Source organism: Ochotona princeps, chromosome 14 (genome assembly GCF_030435755.1).
Source record: "Ochotona princeps isolate mOchPri1 chromosome 14, mOchPri1.hap1, whole genome shotgun sequence".
Classification (NCBI taxonomy): Eukaryota; Metazoa; Chordata; class Mammalia; order Lagomorpha; family Ochotonidae; genus Ochotona; species Ochotona princeps.
In genome coordinates, this window is record NC_080845.1 from 18016008 (window position 1) to 18039188 (window position 23181).

Below are 23181 nucleotides of genomic sequence, written 5' to 3' on the forward strand. Positions count from 1 at the left end.
GTATATATGTTTATTTCTGTTCCTTAATACTGTTTTGTACCTACATAGTTTTAGATTTTTTGTCATGCTTGTGTATAACAAGAAGTTCTGCCTTTGGCTTGTTCCCTAGCGAGCCCAAGCTGCTCTGCAGGCTGTCAGTGCTGTGCAGTCAGGAGGCCTGGGCCTTGCCGGAGCGCCTTCCAACGAGAGCACCATCCTGCCTGGGCAGAGCCCTGTGCTCCGAATAATTATTGAAAACCTCTTTTACCCTGTTACTCTGGAAGTTCTTCATCAGGTAAGCAGGCTTCCTCTTACGAAAGCTTAGCCAAATATATCTGAAACTTGGTGTTTTATATTTAAGGTTTTTAAGTTGTTGGTTGGGGGCTGATATATTGATTGATATATTGATTGAAATAATGTCTTTTCTACACCAAAAATAGTGTCAATTAGAGCTTTTTGCAAGGCTTTTTTTCCCCTTAGTACTTGATTTAAAAATATGTATAGGAAGTTATGTGCATTAAAATACCGTGCCCCACTATTATTTATTTGTTTTTAAGATATATTTATTTTTATTGGAAAAGAGGAAGAGAGACAGAGGATTGTCTTCCATCAGCTGATTCACTCCCTAAGTGGTTGCAGTGGCCCAAGTTGAACTGATCCAAAGCCAGGATCCAGGAGCTCTTCCGGGATTCCCAGGCGGATGCAGAGTCTCATGGCTTTGGGCAGTCTTCAGCTACTTTCCCAGGCCACAGGCAGAGAACTGGTTAGGAAGCGGGGCTGCTGAAATTAGAACCGACACCCATATGGGATTCAGGCATGCAAGACAAGGACTTTAGCTGCTAGGCTACCACGCTGGGCTCAATTTATTTATTTTGCTTACTCAAAAGACAGGGTTAGAGAGAAAGGGAGAAACAATGTTTTACTAAGATGTGACCTAAAATAAACTTTTTTTCTAGATATTTTCTAAGTTTGGCACTGTCTTGAAGATTATCACCTTTACAAAGAATAATCAGTTTCAGGCCTTGCTTCAGTATGCCGACCCAGTGAATGCACATTATGCCAAAATGGTAATGATGATCTTTCTTCACGTTTCTGTTACTACTTCTGTTATTTCTTTATTTTTTTTAAGATTTATTTATCTTTATTGGAAAGTCAGATATACAGAGAGGAGAGACAGAGAGGAAGATCTTCGTCCAATGATTCACTCCCCAAGTGAGCCGCAACGGGCCGGTGCTGCGCCAATCCGATGCCGGGAACCTGGAACCTCTTCCGGGTCTCCCACGCGGGTGCAGGGTCCCAAAGCTTTGGGCCGTCCTCGACTGCTTTCCCAGGCCACAAGCAGGAAGCTGGATGGGAAGTGGAGCTGCCGGAATTAGAACCGGCGCCCATATGGGATCCCGTCGCATTCAAGGTGAGGATTTCAGCTGCGAGGCCACGCCGCCGGGCCCGTTCTGTTATTTCTTACAGCTGAAAGAATCTTGTGTATTTCTTCTTATCGTTCCTCATGTGTTAAGATTGCAAAGAACATGAGTGCTTGGCTTTTAAACCAAGCCTTAAAGCTTCAAATCAGTTGGATATATGAGAGATATCTCCTGTTGAGGTATACCCATTCCCCAAAATTTTATGGATTAGTGTCTGAATCGTTTCTAGTTTATACTCACAGATAGGCTTGAGTGGCAATATCACTGTCTATTCAATGTACACTCTACTTGTGTATTTCGTCTTGCACCATTATAATGATGACATTCCTGTCATTATTAAGAATCAGTGTGTTTTATGTTTTGCTGTTACATATTTTGGTTCTTACATATTTCTAAAAAAGTTTTTTACTTTTTATTTGAAAGGCAAATCTTGGCATCTACTGATTCCTTCCCCAAATGGCCATAGCCACCACAGCTGGGCTGATCTGAAGCCTGGAGCCTGGAGCTTCTTCCAGGTCTCCCACGTGGGTGTAGTAGCCCAAGCACCTGGTCCATCCTCTGCCGCTTTCCCAGGCCATCAGCAGGGAGCTGGAGTGAAGGGGAGCAGCCAGAACTTAAAACAGTTGCCCATGTTGGATGCCAACGCTGCAGGCTGAAGCCCAGCCTGTTGTGCCACAGTGCTGACCCCAGTTTTTATAAATGTTTTGTAAATTTGGTCATTTAGGGAATGTAAGGGGCCACATATGACTAGTAATCAACGAAAGGTGTATTGACTTTTAGTCACACTGATTTCAAATTTCTCCTTGGCTTATTAGTGCAACAGAATAGATTTAAAAGAGGAGTAGAATGTCAATCTATTTTTATGCTTCTGAAAACTACCATTACAAAAATTTTATTTTATGCTAATCCCTATGAACTGTACCAGAATGAATTAAGATGAAATGTGAGATACATGTGTCTGTTTACTATAGGTAAAAAAGCATAATATTTCTGTAATACAAGTATGCAGTAGTTTTCCAAGCCTGTACATTTTGTTTGACTTCAACACAAAAAGTATGATTTTTCTTTCTGACAGAAAGTAAGATTTTCTTCTTCCCCCTTATACTTACACAAGTAGTAACAAATATATAACTAAATGCAAATCTTTGGCTTTTAGTTCAGTACTCACTACTTTACACCCACTCTTTGTTGAAAGTAGGGGCAACTTAATTTATTGGTGTTGTTGATTTGCCAAAACATAAGCCCTTTCTCATATGCTTTAGGCTCTGGATGGTCAGAATATCTATAATGCATGCTGCACTCTGCGCATTGACTTCTCTAAGCTCACCAGCCTTAATGTGAAATACAATAATGACAAGAGCAGAGACTTCACTCGCTTAGACCTTCCCACGGGCGATGGCCAGCCATCGCTTGAGCCCCCCATGGCTGCTGCTTTTGGTGAGTAGTTTATTTTAGGACCACAAAATAAGTTTTCTAAAGTTACAGTTTTCATTTTTTAATTCATGTGTATCAGTTAACCTTGTTGCTTCCTGGATTTCTAAAGCAAAAAAAAAAAAATCACAGACCACAACTGTGCTCATTAATCTGCTTATTAGCTGGCAAAGCGAATAGGTATCCAAAATTGAGTTACAAGTTTGTTTTTTAAACCAGCCAACCCCTTGTTTCAAATTAATAGTCTTTTATAATAATATTGATTTAGCTATATTGGTTTATAGCCAACACAGTTTTACATAGAATGCTCTTGAGGAAAATATTTTTTCCCTTTTAAGTGTTAGTATTTTAAATCAAGAACCTAGATTTATATGTTCTTTTCTCAAAGAAGAGAAGTTGCTTTTTTGTTTTGTTTTTTTTTGTTTGTTTTGTTGTTTCTTAAGATTTATTTGAAAGGAAGAGCTAGGGAGAGAAAGAAAATCTTCCACCCACTGGTTGGTTCACTCCTCCAGTGTCCACAGTGACTTAGGCCGGAGCTGGGCTAAGCCACAGCCACGAGTCAAGAGCTTCTTGTGAGTTTCCCATGTGAGTGTGGAGGCCCAAGCATTTGGGTCATTCTCATGCTACTTTCCTAGGCCTTTAAAGGGAACTGAATTAGAAGTGGAGCAGCTCGGACTTGAACAGGCACCCATAATAGGATGCCAGGGTCACAGGCAGCAGCCCAACGTGTTTTATCACAACACCAGCCCCAACAGAATTTATTTTATGCTGTTTGCGGTTTGGATGCTAGAACTCTGGTCTAAGAATGCCAAAGGTTAGATTTTGCATTAATAAGGAGGATTACAGCTTTCTAAAGTGTCTTTGCACATGTACCTTCTTAGAGATCTTTTATTGCAAGTAGACTATCTTTTATTTCTATTGGAAAGGCAGAACAGATATGTGGAGAGAAGAGGCAGAGAAAGATCTTCCATCTGCTGGTTTATTCCCCAACTGGCCACAACAGCTGGAGCTGAGCCGATCCAAAGCCAGGAGCCAGGAGCCTCTTCCAGGTCTTCACACAGGTGCAGGGTCCCAAGGCATTGGGCCATCCTCGACTGCTTTCCCAGACCACAAGCAGGGAGCTGGGTGGGAAGTAGAGCAGCTGGAACATAATCCTGGGATCCTGGCATTTGCTAGCTGAGCTTCTGGCCACTGAGCCATCATGCCGGGCCCACAAGTAAACTTTATTACTAAAGGAAAATACAGTGGGTGGCTCAGTTTAAATGAATTACTGCTTGTTATATGCTACTTTTTGGAAATGTAGCTCTCAAAATTATAGTTTCTTATTTAGAATAAAGTATTATTACTGTATATGATTTTCTTTTCCAAATAATACCTCATTGAGACTTAAGCAGCATTTAATCCATTTATTTTTTTAAACAGACAAGGATTTCTCTAATGATTTAAGACTGCCAAATGATTGTCTAAATTTTTGTATTGTTTTGTACCTATTTTAAACTAAAAGCATTTTGGTACCTGACGCAGTGGCTCAATCGCTAAACTCACCTTGCAAATACCAAGATCCCATATGGGTGGCAGTTCAGGGAGTGAATCAGCGAGCAGAAAATCTTTCTCTCTGTTTCTCCTTCTCTCCTTAAATCTTTCCTTTTTATGTGTATTTTTATCATTTTATATTCTTATTTATTAATTCGTTGTATACACCAGATATGAATTCTTTTTTTTTTAAAGATTTATTTTTATTTTTATTGGAAAGGCAGATACACAGAGAGGAGGAGAGACAGAGAGGAAGATCTTCCATCCAGTGGTTCACTCCCCAAGTGACCGCAGTGGTTGGTGCTGAGCCAGTGCGGAGCCAGGAGCTCTTCTGAGTCTCCCACACAGGTTCATGGGCCGTCCTCGACTGCTTTCCCAGGCCATAAGCAGGGAGCTGGATGGGAAGCAGGGCCGCCGGGATTAGAACTGGCGACCATATGGGATCCTGGCATGCAAGGTGAGAACTTTAACCACTGTGCTATCGCGCCATGCCCCAGATATGAATTCTTTGTTATTTATTTGTATCAAATTTGTGCTTTTTTGTATCTGCAAAAATTGTTACTGTGAGATCTTTTTTTTAAAAAAAAAGATTTTTATTTTTATTACAAAGTCAGATATACAGAGAGGAGGAGAGACAGAGAGGAAAATCTTCCATCCGATGATTCACTCCCCAAGTGAGCCGCAACGGGCCGGTGCGCGCCGATCCGATGCCGGGAACCAGGAACCTCTTCCGGGTCTCCCACGCGGGTGCAGGGTCCCAAAGCTTTGGGCCGTCCTCGACTGCTTTCCCAGGCCACAGGCAGGGAACTGGATGGGAAGTGGAGCTGCCAGGATTAGAACCGGCACCCATATGGGATCCCGGTGCGTTCAAGGCGAGGACTTTAGCCGCTAGGGCACGCTGCCGGGCCCTACTGTGACATCTTAAAGATACCCTGCTTATAGTCTAAACCTTAAGTTGCCATAAAAACAGTAAGAACACTCATGTTTTCCATTTGAATTCTCTGGTTTTAACAACATTTCACATTTAGTATCTCATCTCTGATTATAGATGTATATGTAGGTATAAACATATAGATAGTGTGTATGCATATCTACGTTTGTGTGTGGATATGTGTTTTTCTGCATCCTCAGACCAGTGGAGAGTAGTTGCAGATGTTCCCTTTTGTCTCTAAATACTCAACTGTGTTATTAACTAGTAATGAGAACATTTTTACTAAATATAGTTCAATTATTGAAGTTAGGAAATTAGAACTCACATAGTAATGTTATCTAATACATAACTACTATCAGCTATGTTTCTTTAACAGTGCTTTAATTTGCAACAGGATATTTTATAATATGTTCCCTCTCTGTATAGCTGTCTGATTTTTCCCTATTGAGTATATACTGCAGGTAGAAGATCTCTCTCTGCCTCTCCATCTACTAGTTTACTCCCCAAATCGCCCCAAAACCATGACTGGGTGAGACAGAATCCAAGTGGCAGCAGCTTTATTTGGGTGTCCTACACGGGTGCTGGAGCTCAAGGACATAAGCCATCTCCTGTACTTTTCCAGGTGCAATAGCAGGGAGCTGGATCAGAACTGGGTTCTGAGGTTCCTATCTGCTCATATGGGATGTGGGTGCTACAGCCTGCTGTTTAACTCACTGTGCTGTGGGCTGGGCCCCTGAAATGTCTTGAAAGACCATTGTTCCAGGCAGACGCCAGCAAGGGCTATTAACAATCAAATCATTACATGTCCATGTCATTCTTACAATTTTTTACTTTTGTTACTGTTGTTGTTTTTAGTATTTATTTGTGAGAGTTCCAAGCAACAGCCTTACCAGCTGTGTCTTACCATTTTTATTGGCTTACTTTTAATAATGCCATGACATTGAATTATTCTCTAGTTTGCACCTTAATCTCATTTCTTTAGAATTTTTGTTAACAAATGTTCTTGTTAATCATACATAACTTGAAAACAATAATTGAAAATTTGCCTTTGCTAGTCATTTGTTAATCCTTTTATTTATTTGTTGGAAGTTCTGTGATAGTTTTTTCAAAATCTTCCTTTTGGGCCCAGCATGGTAGCATAGTGGCTAAGGTTCTCGCTTTGCATGCAGTGGGGCATCATAGGGGCTCCTATTCTAGTCCCAGCTGCTCAGCTTTCCATCCAGCTCCCTGCTTGTGGCCTGGGAAGGCAGTTGGGGACGGCCCAAAGCCTGTGGCCCCTGCACCCGCGTGGGAGACCTGGAGGAAGCTCCTGGCTCCTGGCTGCTGGCTCCTGGCTCCTGGCTTTGGTTGTGGCCCCTTGGGGAGTGAACCAGCAGATGAAGGATCTTTCTCTGAAACTTTTTATGTGAATCTGACTTTCAAATAAAGGTAAATGAATATATATATAAAAAAAGAAAAACAAGACAGTCCTTATTTGCATTCTGAATAATATATAAAACATGCCACAAAGCCACTAAAAAATTCTTCCTTTTTCTCTAAAACCTTCTTCTGTGTTCTGTTGCATCTGTTAGCCGCTTTGCTGAGTTTAACAGTGTCTTCTTTCCTCCATCACTGGTCCTGCAGTTAACCCGTTTCCCTTACATGCCTTGTCTAAAGCTGTGCAAGTACAGCTCTCCTCTGCATATCTTTTCGATTAGGGCCCAAACTGAAGGTGTCACTCCTTTTGGCAGAGCTTAAAGGATGGAGGAGCTGCTTCTTAAAACGTGTGTTCAGAGGTGGCCTGTGTCTTCCCTATCTATTTATTGACAAAACATAGTCATCATCAAGGCCAATGTGAATTGCAACAAAATGTATGCTTCTCCAACAGAAAACTCCAGAGTCAAAGGATTGACCCGTTACTGAACACAAAAGAAATTATGTTTCTCTTCAAACCTTTCTTTGTACCTTAAATTTCTTGTCATAAAAAGAATCACAGTACTAGCTGGTTCTCTACCTGTGGTTTCTTAAAACTTCTCTTTAATGAAGATAGTGAAATTATATGAGCTTTTAAAAGTGTTGACTTCTAGTGGCTAAAGTCCTCGCCTTGCATGTGACAGGATCCCATATGATGTTGGGTCATATCTCAGCGGTCCCACTTCCCTTCCAGCTCCCTGCTTGTGGCCTGGGAAAGCAGTTGAGGATGGCCCAAAGCAGGGAGACCTGGAAAGAGGCTCCTGGCTCCTGGCTTTGGTTCAGCTCAGCGCCAACCATTGTGGTCACTTGGGGGATGGGTCAGCGGACAGAAGATCGTCCTCTGTCTCTGCTCTTCTCTGTATATCTGCCTTTCCAATAAAGAAGTAACTAATTTTTTTCTTCAATTTTTAACTGTCTTCAAAACTGGAAACTTCCATTGTCAGATATTCACTAGCACTTCCATATATGAACACTTCAAAGGCATCTTTGCAGATATCAGTTCAAATGTTAGCATACATTAGATATCAATGTTAAATACTTAAATGATGTTGTAGCAATATCTTAAAAGTTATAGGCAATTATATATAAAACTTACAAGATTCATTTCTCAAATTTTCTGAAGATTCTTAAACCTTGGAGTATTTTGTCCATTCTGTGATAGCCATACTCCTGCAGGGGAAAACAGTCTACAAGCAGTGCTCTTCCTTAGTAACTCTCCTTTCATAAGCTCACCAAGAACACATTCTCAGGCTTATCACCATTTTCCATCTGCCAATTTTCTTGATTTACATTTTGAAACAATCATGTAAGACTCCAAATTAATAATCTTTTTTAAAAAATATTAAGACCTCCTTTTGACTTTTTTTTTTTTTTTTAAAGATTTATTCATTTTATTACAGCCAGATATACACAGAGGAGGAGAGACAGAGAGGAAGATCTTCCGTCCCGATGATTCACTCCCCAAGTGAGCCGCAACGGGCCGGTGCGCGCTGATCCGATGCCGGGAACCCGGAACCTCTTCCGGGTCTCCCACGCGGGTGCAGGGTCCCAATGCATTGGGCCGTCCTCGACTGCTTTCCCAGGCCACAAGCAGGGAGCTGGATGGGAAGTGGAGCTGCCGGGATTAGAACCGGCGCCCATATGGGATCCCGGGGCTTTCAAGGCGAGGACTTTAGCCACTAGACCATGCCGCCGGGCCCCCTTTTGACTTTTATAATCTCATTTCTCATTCTTTCTCTAACATTCTTTATTTTCCTTTATTTCTCTCTGTGGGCTCTGTTGAACCTCCCATACAGCCCCTGTTGAAAGTATTCCTATAGTCCTGAGGGTTATAATTTGCTGAATTTTCCCTACTATTAGAGTTATTCTCATTCCCTTCCGTATGCGATCTTCCTCCTCCTTGTCCTACCACTGAAGTGTCCTCAGAGTTCCTGGCTCTGTCTTTAGCTCTCTTCAGTTCTTTTCCCGGGCCCTTTTAGAGGAGCTCTTGTGTGACTTTCCGTAGGTAATTTGCAAATCTGTATGTTTCCTTACAATCATTATTCTCAGTCCTCACACCCCCCCTTTGTATTTCTACTTGCAAATATTTGTATTTGAGTATCTCACCATTACCTGAAAGAGCATGTCCCAAACTAAATCAGTGCCTGCTCTGTTTTTGTTGACGATAGTAAACAGGCTTCTTAAAGTAACAGGAGAAAGAGCCCCATGCAGCATCTAGTTCACACTAAATGACAGTGACTTAATTAGAAAATCTCAACATCTACCTGAAGTATTACTTCCAGAAAATCTTCTTGTTAGTCATGATGAATCCTCTGTGGTCTTTCCTTAGGCCAAAGAACATTCGTATTTATACTTTTAGCTTGTAGATTCCCAAAATAAAGATTTTGTATTTCATTTTATTAGTACAGCACCTCATTAATAGTTGTTACATTTAAAGATTTATTAAGTATAGAAGCAGTATTTAGAGCAAGAACCTAGGACAAAACAAAATCTAGAACAAAACAGCTAAGCTGCACTTTTGATCTTTGAACACGCTTCAAGGAGGTTTGGTCCTCTGGCCTTTTACCTATGTATGAAGACACCTGTTGACTAAATGTTTACTTTTTAACAGAATCTCTTTCAATAATAAACTTTGAAGATTTACTTTTTATTGAAAAGGTTTCTTTGCAGGGAGGAATGAGAAAGAGAAAGATCTGCCATCCACTGGTTCACTTCCCAAATGGTTTCAGCAACCAGAGCTGAACCGATCCGAAGCCAGGAGCCTGAAGCTTCTCTGGCTCTTCCACCCAGATGCAGACTCCCAAGGTTTTGGTCTGCCCTCCAGTGCTTTACCAGGCCATAAGCAGGAAGCTAGAAGGGAGGTAGAGCAGCCAGGACATGAACTAGCATTCTATAGGATCCTGGCGCTTGCAGGGGAATTATTGGCCAGTTGAGCTTTTGTACCAACCTCTCAATAATACACTTTTATTATAGCCATTTTATATTGCTTTGATAAGAATATTCATATAAAACAGTAAATTTATATTAGCTTCTCTTCTCCCTTAGGCACACCAGGTATAATTTCTTCACCATATGCAGGGGCTGCTGGATTTGCCCCAGCCATTGGATTTCCTCAAGCTACAGGTGATTCTTTTAAAATTAATTTGTTACGAAGTTCTGTATTTTTTAGAAACTTGGTATGATAAAAAGTGTTACATTGGAAGCATGCACAATTCAGGCCTTATTTCTACCAAACACACAAACGTGTGTGGTGCAAACACTCTCATGGTTGTACATTGCGTTCTCTGGGTCAGTTTTTAACTCCAGTAATTCCATTTTGTGATCTGTAGTGTTTATATTTGTAATTGGCACAGGTGACATCCTTTGATTAAATAACTTCATATTTGCTATCCTAGTATATGAAATAAATGAGGAAAAAAGTAATATATGAACTGCTTTTGCCTCTGCTAATAAGCTTACCATTTCTATTTTGAGCTTTCTCTGTCATTTGTTCTTCATGCTTTTCTTGGCACTTCATACAAAGTGTGTGTGTCCAGAAAATATTTACATGAGTAAACATTTTCTATTGACCTTCTTTAAAAGGAGTTCCCCAGGTGACTAGAGCATGACTTGCTTCTGGTTGTTTTCAAAGGTCTGTCAGTTCCAGCTGTTCCTGGAGCTCTTGGTCCCCTTGCAATCACTCCCCCTGCCGTTACTGGAAGGATGGCCATTCCTGGGGGCACTGGGATACCCGGGAATTCTGTTCTGCTTGTCACCAACCTCAATCCTGATGTGAGTTGAAGAGTGTATTAAGTGGGGTTTCAAGTAGATGATAAGTAGTTTCTGATCTTGATTGAATTTAAGTTAAATGCCTGAGTTTGTCAGAAGAATTTTAATTAAAACCCATAACTAGTTTATATAGAGGAAGCATAAAGCAGTGTTTTTAACAATATCAGTTGTCATATTGCTGTTCACATAAAATTATTTTCCATTATTGATTCAGACAGTTTTTTGTTCTTCTTTTCAAACAGCTTGTCACACCACATGGGCTTTTTATCCTATTTGGTAAGTTAATTTTCCTGCTTTTAATGTTTGTAGCTGGGAATTGAGCACATTTTGTAATCTTTATTTGACTTCCTTTATATACCAAGTAGTGTGTTTGACCCTAAAGATAGAGCAGTGAGAGTTAGACATTACCATGAAGTTTTGTAATGGGGGAAGTAGAAGTGGTAATAGGAGCCTAAGGCAGGACCCTAACCTAGTTGAGGGAGTCAGTGGAAGTTGTAATGCTACTGCCTGCTGGGTGAGAAATGAGGAAGAGTCAGCCTGATGGCGGGTACTAGCCATGAGAAAGAGGGGAGGAGGGCTTGCACCATGGAAGTGAAGGAAAGCCAGGGAGAGAGACGAGTGGGCCAGGGCAAGGTTGGGAGGGGGTTTTAAGCTATATGGTTAAAAACTGTAAGAACCAGCAGAGTGTAATAATGAGATTCAGGTTTTTAGAATAGTCTCCAGACTTTGTACATCAGACAAAAAAAAATAGTCTCTAGACTTTTAGACTATTTTCTTCAAAATTAAAAACAATGATTTTAGCACACATTTATATAGTAATTTCATTTTGGTTCAATGTTCCAAAGGCTGATTATTTCAGTATTTGCTCTTAGCTTACTGTAATTGAAGAATATACATCATAAAGATTGGAATCTAAATGAGAATATTTCAGCATTGCTGTAACTTTAATTTTACTAGTTTTGCAAACTAATCCTTTCATTGTACTCTAGAAAAGTTCCGTTTTTCCTGTTAAAGGGACATCAGAATTTGTATTTGAATATTTTAAGTGGTGTTAAAACTTACTGCTACTCTGCATTTGTAAGATTTTTATAACGTAGAAAATTGATCTCGCGTCTTCGAGTGGTGACAGGTGCTTTTTTTCTAAGTAACATTTCTGAGATATTGAGGCATACGTTAATGCAGTTCACCTGCTGTAGCTTGTGCAGCCAGCACTATAGTCCTATTGTAGATTTCCATTACTCCAAAGAAATTTTTTTCTTCATGCTCTTAGTAGTCACTGTTAAAGCTTTTATCAGTGATACATTTGTGTGATTTAAATAATTAGATATTAGTATACACACTCAGGACTTTTTAACCAAAGCATGTTTTTTTTTTTTTTCATAAAAATAATGAATTTTGTCCTCATTTTATAACTGTCCACACAGTTTAGCTTTCTAAAGAATATCCTCTTTGGCTACTTGTTATTTCTGAGAAGAGGAGAAAATTTAGGACATCGTTTTGTTTTAAATTTTAAAATACCATTCATTTTTCAGTTCAGTTCTTTTTTTTTTTTTTTTTAAGATTTTATTATTATTGGAAAGCCAGATATACAGAGAGGAGGAGAGACAGAGAGGAAGATCTTCCATCCGATGTTTCACTCCCCAAGTGAGCCACAACGGGCCGGTACGCACCAATCCGATGCCGGGAACCAGGAACCTCTTCCGGGTTTCCCATGCAGGTGCAGGGTCCCAAAGCATTGGGCCATCCTCTCCTGCTTTCCCAGGCCACAAGCAGGGAGCTGGATGGGAAGTGGAGCTGCCGGGACTAGAACCGGCGACCATATGGGATCCCGGGGCTTTCAAGGCGAGGACTTTAGCCACTAGGCCATGCCGCCGGGCCCTGCAGTTCAATTCTTGTAAGTACTCAAGCCAGCAGTGCCTTGTGTTCTTTGAGGGTTTTCATAGTCATTCTGTCATTGTGTTACAAAGTATGGTAGGGATGCCGTTGTTGAGACCTTTCTATAACATTGACACCTTGTAGCAAATAAATTCTGATATGTTACAATGCACTGGGTGGGAAAAAAAAGAGAACCATTCAACTGCAGAACCTGCTGCCTGAAATTTCCTTTATACAAAGAGTAATTCAAGCAGTTTGTGACAAATGGAGTTAAAAATAAGTTTATTTTGCTGCAAAAGCTTTGGAAATTTTTGGATACAGTGTTCGAAACATTCATGAAAGTTTATATGAAAAAAACTATCTATGACTTTCAGGAAAGTGCACCAAAATTAACGTATCTTTTGGTTCAGTTTTCCATGAACTTTTTGAAGCACCATCACATATTTTTAAGCTTAACAAAATGTCAAATTTTATGTTGGTTTGTATAGACAGATGAGTATAGATAAGAGTTTGATTATTTTCGTGACACACCCTCCTAGTGAGTCATCTTGCTTATTTTCTGGGATGCAGGACCCACTTTGGGGCATCACTGGTACAGAAAAAGGTGATAAAATTGATTAGGAGGCTGCTGGATTTGGTTGATAAAGAGAATGGAGAGAAATGGACAAATGTGAGAAATCTTTAGGCTGGGGATCCTGTAAATCCTGATGACTGATTAGGTATATGAGATTAAGGAAAGGAAAAGGTTAGAAGACTTGGCTTCCAGGTAAGTATCTCACTAGAACAAGCTCACTGAAGAAGGTGCACACTGGAAGTAGAGAAGAAAGTGGGTTGGGGGGGGGTGAGTCTGTTTGAGACAACTTAAGTTTAGTGTTTAGATGAGATAAAACTTTGGATGAATATGTGTGAAATTGCTAAAGGAGATAATATGGGAAGAAACTTTGTTAATTAAAATAATTACACATTATACAATGTAGACATTAAAGTTGTATTGTTTTATTTTAATTAGGAGTGTATGGTGATGTACATCGAGTGAAGATTATGTTTAATAAAAAAGAAAATGCCTTGGTTCAGATGGCAGACGCAAATCAAGCTCAACTAGGTATTAGTGATTAGTTATGATAATGATAACTTGCCCCCTTTTGGTGTGAATTTTCTTTCAGAATAAGCATACTCATTGCTAATGGGTATATGTAATTTTACAAAGGTAACAGGTTGGTGTGGGGTTTTTGGTTTTTTGTTTTGTTTTATTTTTAGTTTGTGGTAATGTCTCCATTACTGTTTATAATTGTGTGTTTTAAGAAATTAAAAAATTATCACTTATAAGTTGAAAGTACTTACCTACTTGAATGTTGTTGGTGTTTGATCTTTTTTTCTTTTTAATTATTCATTTGAAAGAGTTACAGAAAGGAGGAGAGAAAGAAAAACTTGTACCCACTGATTCATTCCTCAAATGACCACAATGGCTGGACCTGGGCAGGGAGACTCCCGCATGTCTCCCATGCAGATCAAAGCGCCCAGGCATCCCCAGGGGCATTAGCAGGAAACTTGCCTTTCAAATAAATTTTTAAAAATTAAAATATTTAACTATTTAGGATTTTAGAAAAATGTTTCGCTTGAGATAAAATGAATATATTTGGTAACCATCTCTTAAGTGCCTGTATTATTCTAAGTATTCTGTAGCTTCCTATAAAATGAAACAATGAAATACATTTTTCCTGAGTGCTTTTGAACTTAAAACATTTGGTCTTCATAACTGACAGTACAATTTTAAATGACTAAATAAAAATAATTTAATCTAGGCAAATATTACTTGGAGTCTGTCTTAATACCCAACATTCCCCTCTCCCTTTTTTTTTTTTTTAATACCAGCAATGAACCATCTAAGTGGTCAGAGACTTTATGGAAAAGTGCTTCGTGCTACGTTGTCCAAACATCAGGCAGTTCAGCTCCCTCGAGAAGGACAAGAGGACCAAGGCCTGACCAAGGATTTCACCAATAGTCCTCTGCATCGCTTTAAGAAGCCTGGGTCTAAAAACTTCCAGAATATCTTTCCACCATCAGCCACATTGCATCTTTCTAACATTCCGTATGTACCTTATAAATTATTAATTCATTTAGATGATTGATACACTTAAGATATATGATTTGGAAGCTGTAGCAGCTCTGAAATTATTCTAATTTAGTGATTACCCTAGTCATCAATTTGTTGTAATATTGCATATCTGTTATACCTTAAGGTTGTATCATCACTCCTGTACTCCAAAAGTGAATGATACCAATGATTTAAAATTTTCCTTCAAATAAAAAAATTGAAGACATTTCATTTACAAAAGGGCATAATAATAAATGTTACAGAAATAATCCATCGGTACATACTTAGTCATCAGTAGCGCTAATATTGTGAATTGATTTCTCTTCAAATTTAGTAACAAGTCTGTAATGTTTATCTGTAAGAGGTAAAGCTTAATACTGAGAATGTTCATTTACTTAAAAGCTGAAAGTGATTTTCCTGTGACCACTCTGCTGGTCTGTTAGCCAGTGTTGTATTGAATGTGTTCTTTAATTATTATTTGAATAAACCAGGGAATGAGGAAATTCTACCTGTGCTTGTTTTTATGTCACCGGTAAGCTAAGGAGTTTTACATGGTAAAATGATTGGAAGTAAATGTATAAGAAAAATATTTCGTGACTTGGAGAAGCCGTTTAAAATTCAAGTTTCACCTTCCATTAAGTTTCATGTAACAGCTGTTCTCCCTCATTCGCATATTATCTGGTTGTTCTGAGCTGCAACGGGAGAGCTGAATAGTTGCAACAGAGAAGAGATCTGGTTCACAAATTTTAAGATAATTACCGTGTAGCTCTTCAGACAAAACTCATGGATCCCCTGTGTTAAATCTTGCCTTGGCCAAGCAGAATAACTATTGTGTAATTTAAATACATACATGTAAGGAAATAAACTTTGGAAAGATGGGGTATAAGTTTTGGATGGTATATGTGTGTACATAAAATTTTAAAGACCAAGGAGGTGAAATACAGAGATAAAGTTCTCTAGCATTGATTGTTGAGAATGAGGATAGGCACACTGATTAGGAAAGGAAAATAATGCCAAGTCTATGTTGAATACCCAGCCTTCCCACTGATCTCTGGTTAGACTAGGAAATCTTTCTTGGGCAGTAAATAAAATTCCATGTCACTTAGGAAAGACAGGCAAGTCACTTAGGAAAAAAGCATACAGGTTACATGGTTCTAGAAATTCAATAACTCATCACTTGAGTAATGTAAATGGGCAACAATTAGATGCTGTTGCAAACACCTGTTGCTGGTAACTTCTTAATAGGATACATTGTATAGGAGGTGGTTGATGGTTGCAACCTACATAGTGGCATGTAGGTAGAAGAGGAAAGAACATTAATTTTTTAAAAAGACTTATTCATTTGAAAGGCAGAGAGGAGTAGAGATTTATCCAGTGCCACAACGTTGATCCACAGTTTTAGAAATGGTTTATTTTTTATTTGAAAAGCAGGCTAAGTGCTGGTTCACTCCCCTAATGCCAAGCAAAGCCAGGAGCCAGGAATTCAGTCCAAGTCTCCCAAGTGGGTGACAGGAAACCCAACTACCGGAGCCATTGCTGTTGCCTTCCAAGAGCGCAGTAACAGGAAGCTGAAATCCAGAGTAGAGCCAGGATTCAAACCAGTCTGTAGGATCTGTGCATCCCAAACAGCATCTTAACCACTGTGCCAAGTACTTACCTGCCCAACAGCAACATAACATATAATTAATCATTTAACTACTTGTAACTGTACAGTGCAGTAAAAACTCACATGAAGTTCACTGACATTATTGTACAACCATTACCTTTATCCATCTGGAGAGCCTCTTCATCATTCCAGACGGAACTTCTCAAAGCCCCGTGACTTCTAGTCACTGGTAACCACGATAACATATCCTGTTGTTTTCAGTTTATTCACAGTACTTTTTTTTTCTTTTATGTCTTTTTACATTCTTAACACAAAACAGATTCAACTTGCAAACTTTGTGGAAATAGTTTTTTTCTCTTTTTTAGGTTATTTTGATTATTTTTACTGTTTGAGGTAGTCGCTAGTTTCATTTTATTACTGAAACTGAGGCTCAGGGTAAGTACCAAGCAAGGAGGAAGCAGGGTGCAAACTTCAGTCCTTCGGCACAGCCAGTGCTTGCTAGCAGTCATGAGAAGACCAGGAATCAGCTCTTAGTCATTTGACTGTCTTATCTATTGCTTTGTAACAGGTCGCCCTGAAGCTTAGCAAGGTGACGTAGAATCCCAAATATTCATTGTCTTGAAGCTTAGCAGTGTGACATGGAGTGCTAAATACTCATTGTTTCATTCTCTTGCTGTGAATCAGAAGTCCATAGGTGACTTACCTGGGTGGAAACTTACAGCCTCTTGGTAAAACTGCTGACCAAAATGCTGGGCGAGGGTGTCATCATGTGAAGACAGATAATAGCATTTCCTCATTATCCTAGGGGTCATAGAGGACTGCTGTGTTCAGTATGAGAGGGGAGTACCCAAGTATGAACATTAGGAAGCAAGAGTGATGGTGAGCTGGCTGCCAAACAGTACCAAGTACCCTGAAAGCAGTGGCTATGTGGAGCTCAGGCTAGAGCAGGAACTTTGGGAGTACTCGAGTTAATTAGTGAAGCCTGTAGAGTGTAAGTAATGTCTTTGAAAGAATAAATGTTGACAGATTTTGTCCTTTATTTTCTTGCCCATGTGTGCTTGCAAAGATGAAGACAAAGTTCCATTCTTTTTTTTTTTTACAAAGATTTATTTATTTTTACTGGGAGGTCAGATATACAGAGAGCAGGAGAGATAGAGAGGAAGATCTTCCGTACGATGATTTACTCCCCAAGTGAGCGCAACTGCTGATGCTATGCTGATCCGAAGCCAGGATCCAGGAACCTCCTCCAGGTCTCCCACACGGGTGCAGAGTCCCAAGGCTTTGGGCCATCCTCGACTGCTTTCCCAGGCCACAAGCAGGGAGCTGGATGGGAAGTGGAGCTGCCGGGATTAGAACCGGCGCCCATATGGGATCCTGGCGTTCAAGGCGAGGACTTTAGCCGCTAGGCCATGGCGCTGGGCCCACAAAATTCCATTCTTTGGAGGCAAATTGGTGTGGAATGTTTTTCATGTCATTTCTGTCTCCATTGTGTGGCTTGATGATTCTATTTGAGATGTATAAAGTGATGGTTGTTCGTCCTGGCTTCTTTTGAGAATCAAGGCTAACAGTTGACCCTTGTGTTTCACAGCCCTTCTGTTACAGTGGATGACCTGAAGAACTTATTCACAGAAGCTGGATGTTCAGTGAAAGCTTTTAAATTCTTTCAGTAAGTCCTTGCTTTCAAGAAATACATTAGCCTTGTTTGATATGGCATGCACATTTTTAGTGAGTGAAGTCTTCTGATAGCAAAGAAAAGTTTGGAAACAATCTAAAATATTTCTTAAACCATTTTCAGGAAAGATCGAAAAATGGCACTCATTCAGTTGGGATCTGTGGAAGAAGCAATCCAGGCCCTCATAGAACTTCATAACCATGACCTTGGAGAAAACCACCACCTCAGAGTTTCCTTCTCAAAGTCTACAATCTGACCTTCCTGTGAATTTTTCCCCTAAACATGGACCATAACTTCAGTAAAACCTTCAGACGTAGATGGAAGCAGCTCAAGACCAATTCTGCCTCTTTCACAAAACAACTTTCTGTCTTTTTCAAGTTATGGCCACAAAAAATCAAGGGATGTTCTTTTTCCCATTTCCCCCTCCCTGTCACCGTGTGATCAAAGGTTTGTTTTTACTTTGAACCATGGTTTCTATGAAAATAAGCTTCAGGAACAAAACCCAGGGAAAAAAAATTCCAGTAATTTAATTTCCTGCATTAAATTGAATTTCAAGAGGACAGACATTCTCCTGATGGGTCCAGACCTTGTTTTAGTTTGGGTCCAGATCAGCCTTATCCAGTATTTCTAAACTCCTTTGTACTTTTCAAAATTTAAATATGCGGACTTTCAAATTACTTGATGTAAGTATTTAAATCACTTACAACCAAGTTTTTAACTTTGATTGAGAATTTAACCCCCTTCAGAAATTGCATTCACTTATAAATTATGTCAAATACTTGTCATAAGTTGATTGATTGTTAGACATAAACATTGTGTTAGGAGCAGACCTATAAACTTCCATGTTTTCTTTCAGTGGTTCCTCTCTTTCATTGTATGACACTCCTTTGAATGCTATATGACTTACTTTTTAAAAGCTATTTAGAAAAATGAAGTCTCAGCTGTCCCCAGGGAAATTAAGTGGAATCCAGCCAGGATCAATCAAGTTGTCAGAGTAATTAATGATTTTGTCAGAAAAATCATGTTTTCAATTTCAAAGTGACACTTATTTGTTGAGTAATATAATATGATCTTGGGAAAATTTTAAAGAGAAACAATCCTGCTTACATTGCAAACTACTTTTATAATTTTCAGAAAATAAAAAACGTTTACACTCTTAAGAAATAATTCAGGTATCATGGTTTGACAGATTTTTTAAAAGTTATTTTTGGTAGGTCTTCTTTTAGAAAAAAAATCTCAAGGGTTTTTTGTACCACTATAATCTCTAGTACTTATTCAGAATTACTGTGTATTTACTTAATTTCTTATGTGCCTTATAATGTGCTTAAGATAAAATAGGTTAGAGTTTTATCTAAATATCTTCAAAGCTATATTGTGGGCTTGGTGAGCATTTTATTTTGTTTTGCCTATTTTGGTAAGGATTTTAAAGTTTTTTTTTTTAATTGCAATTTTAAATGCTTTTCAGTAAGTAATAGTTTTTATTCAAATTTTTGGTGCTTTGGTGTAGATGGGCTAGGGAAAGGTGAGAAGTAGAGGGAAAACTCAGCGCATCCTTGTAGGCCTTCTTCCATTGTGAGTGATGGCGGTCATTGCCAGTTGTCACACACCAATTGGAGGCTCTAGAATTCAATCTCTGTTTCCAGATTGTATCTAATTTTATTACCCTTCAGAATTGTCTCAGGGTTACTTGGTTCTTCTCTGTACTCAAGTAAGAACTTGCTTTTCTTTCTTAAATGTAACTGCATTACTGAATGCTCATGTGTTTGGAGTATGAAAAGGCTAACTATTTCGGGCTCCAAACCTGTCTCTTTTGGTTGAATGTAATAGTCTGTTTGTTGCTTCAGTGATTATATAATGTCAAACTATTTCTTTTCAAGAAGAAACTTTGCCTTTGTAAATTGTTCCTTCAGTGCTTTATCACATTTTTAGAGCAGAATTTATCAGCGGGGTCTCTTTTGTCCACTCCTTTTATACTTTCTTCAAAGTTGCTCATCTCGGCTTTTTAAATACAATATCTAATTTTTTTCTTTATTCTCACCATTAATATGAACATAGGGAGATTTTTGGAAAGAAATTTTCACAGAATAAGGCTTCAAGAGATCATAAAGATTGTTTAAAAGCCGAATTCGGTCAATACTGAATAACAGTTGGTAGGCACAATGTTGTGACTTTGAAAATCCATCGGTTTACTGTTAACGGAATAGAGGATTAAAATAATTTGTCTAGGTAGTTTTTCCCCCAATTACCTAAATACTGAGTAGGAAAGAGGGGAAAAACTTCTTGGAGAAATCTCCCCAAATGTGCTCATTTTTACCCTGGCACGATGAAAGTTCTCGTGGCATATTAGACTGTTTCTTTTGCTTTGAATTGGAACTGTGTAATCAGTAAATCATGAGTCTCAGACCATCCAGCATAAGTGTAGCAAGTTACGTAGAGCAGAAGGGAGATCATGTTGGTGTTGAATGTAATTTTGAAGTAGGGAATGGCCTTTAAATCTGGAAGAGAACATTTGAATCCTCTTCAGGGATTTGTGTAGATATGTGTGTGTGCGTGCGAGTGTGTCTGTAATAGATAAGTGTATAAACAACACACACTCTTCTAATGTTGTATATACATATGCACATGACATACATTTTAATTTATTGACAAAAAAAATTTAACCAAATTAAATTTGGAGAAGTGGCATATTATTTTAAGAGCATGGTTGAAGCCATCAGTTGTGTCTAAAACTAGCTGTAGCACATGAATGTTGTCCATACTGAGCTAATTTGCTGTTTGATTTATAGAGGTCTACAGTATTTGTGTTGGTGTATTTTGTGAAAAGACAAAACATCAGGGTGGTGGACTGTATCTTTGTATTGTTTTGGCATGCATTTATTCCATATCTTCTAGGCAATGGTTTATTTTTAAATTGTTTGCAATAGTATCTTATTTTTAATTGCTTTAAGGAGTATTTGATCACTTTTCAAGATATCTTAACTTTTACACAGCATATATATGTATTCAGGACTATAAAAATAGCAGTACACATTTAACATTGTCTAAGACAACATGTTTTACTTTGAGATTGAATGATTTGAATAGCAGTTAATCAAACATTCTTCAAGACAAAAGCAGTGTTTCTGATCTTGCCATTGGAGGTTGCAGGACTCAGAGTTTGGGACACAGTGTCTGTCTGCCTTACTCCTTTTAAGAACAGATCATGTTTCTCATGTGGCAAACTTCAAGAGTTTGTGACAGTTGAAGAAGTAGCATTCATCTCTCTTCAATTTCATAAAAAGTTTGCAAAATCCTCCTTGTAATCAGGCAGCCACATTTGTAAATTGTTTCTCTTTTGTTCCCGTTAAATGTTTTTGGGCACAAGACAAAAAAAGAGACAAACTCAAAAAGTGCGATCTCCCATCCCACCCCCAGCTAGTGAATCATTTAAAATCCTAGATTTGTCGAACTCTCAGCCTAGCTCTTAGAAAACCTAATGTGTACTGCTATTTGTCAAACCAAAAAGAGAACATAACTATGTGTAAAGCATTTTTCTTAGCCTTTCCTGTGTCTTGATCTGTTAACAACAGTAAAACTGCCAGTTAAGATGTTCTATTGTGCTAAAGGAAATTTAATTGCACAAAATTTTGAACTGTAACTCAGCTGTCTTAAAAGAGCTGTGTTGTTATCTGCAAGAGGGTTTGCAGTTTTCAGAGAAAATTCTAACAGCTAATAGTAAATGGTTTAAAAAAAAAAAAACAAAAAGATGAACATCTTAGTTTGGGGGTTTTATAGAGGGAGAAAAACAAAACAGGACCAAAGTTTATGTGCCTTCTTCAGTAGTCTTACTTGAGCTTTTCTTCTTTTTTGAGACTAAGGTAGTATCCGCATTCTGGTCTTCAGGAAATATGTACAGTACAGTTTTAACCGACCATGGTCCCACACACTCATGCAAGCAGAGCATTGTAACTATGTAAATATAGCTTCAGTTACAGTTTTGCCCTCAGCACATGATCTTCGTTAGAGCCTGTGCCCGTCCAGGAACAGAACCCGGCTGTTCTCAGTGTTTGTGACAGCCCCCTCTTTTTTTGTACCTGAGGCATGTGTTCTAGGCAGCCAGGGATGTTTGTCTGGTCCAGTGACCTTGATGATAACAGTCATGATTGGAGGCTGCCTATACCAACTGAAGTAGCTCTGCCGGCAGGTTTTTGTTGTTGCTACTTGGTGTTGTTTTCTGGAGTCTCTGAAGTAGGTGTAATAGCAGATATTTAAATAGCTATTTTTGATGTTGTTGAAAAGCGTACTCTGGTCTTTTTTTTTCTATCCTCCTTTTTTTTTTTTTACCATTGTCACCCAGATCCTATTAAAATGCGTCTCAAGTCCAGAAAATGCTAATTATAAAAATTGCTGACCAAGCCAAGATTTCCATCAAAATGTCACCTTATTGCTCTGACCAAAGACTGACTATTGTGGTTTTTAACGCCTCTCTCTCAAGCGTTTTCCCCAAGCTCCTTTCTGAAAGAACCAAGGCAGAACAGCCTTTACTTTCTGTTTCCTATTGGTAAATAGACTACTTGGAGAAAAGGTGGAGTTCAAATGTGAACAGAACATTTAGGATGGCAAGGTTTGGTGGGCATTTTCAGTACTGTATTTAAGAAGAAAAATAGCACAGCTGGGAGCCTCTGACGCTATCTCATGTTTCATGTGGTCTGTTCATAAAAGTCCCTTGTTTTGGTTTCTAAGAATGTTTCATCTATCAGAAGAAAATGCTGTAAATATTTATAACAACTTTTCTTTTTTTAGCCAGGCCAAAAAAAGAGAAAAGCTTTTTGGGAACAAGTTAACATATAAAGTGATTTTATATAAAACATCAATTGTCTTGTATATTTTGATAAACAGCAGTACCAGCTTTCATTTGTAACAGTTTGTGGTATTGGAAGAAAAGGACTATGTGATTGTTGAAGTGATTTATGTAATAAATGCAAAGAGATGATAAAATATTAAAAAAACATATTTTTAAATGCGTAGTGCATGGTTACTTCAAGCTTCTGTATACTACAGTATATTCCATTTTCATTCGGTTTGTATGTTTGTTGACTATTACTTGATATCTCTAATCTCTTTTCCTAACAGGTACCACATGATAGCATGCCTTTTAATAAATATCATGACATCTGTACTCTCTTAAGAATTTTTCTGTGTTCTTGTCTATACTTTGGGTTTCTGCTTGTCTCACCTGTAATTCTAATAATGTCATCTTTTCTTTTCCATAGCCATCCATCTGAATTTATCATAGAGAATAACAAACATGTCTTCAAACATTAAAAACGAGGTAGGGGGAACCAAGTCTAATAACTTTCTCTTTAAATTTAGCAGTAACTTTGGCAGGAAAAAAAGTTTTTATTTTTTGGACTTTTGTTTTTTTCAATCCTGAATGGC

The 23181-nt window shown here is 38.6% G+C and overlaps 1 protein-coding gene across 1 annotated transcript in view; it reads left to right on the forward strand.

Moving 5' to 3' along the window:
- Positions 1–22933, forward strand: part of PTBP3 (polypyrimidine tract binding protein 3) — an 83477-nt gene extending 60544 nt beyond the window's left edge. Inside the window, exons 5-14 of the mRNA XM_058672301.1 lie at positions 110–274; positions 936–1046; positions 2663–2837; positions 9793–9870; positions 10379–10518; positions 10758–10791; positions 13400–13492; positions 14263–14479; positions 17680–17757; positions 17887–22933. Of these exons, the coding sequence (XP_058528284.1) occupies positions 110–274; positions 936–1046; positions 2663–2837; positions 9793–9870; positions 10379–10518; positions 10758–10791; positions 13400–13492; positions 14263–14479; positions 17680–17757; positions 17887–18019 (1224 nt within the window). The 3' untranslated portion in view covers positions 18020–22933. The remainder of the gene's footprint in view (positions 1–109; positions 275–935; positions 1047–2662; positions 2838–9792; positions 9871–10378; positions 10519–10757; positions 10792–13399; positions 13493–14262; positions 14480–17679; positions 17758–17886) is intronic.
- The last annotated feature ends 248 nt before the right edge of the window (positions 22934–23181 follow it).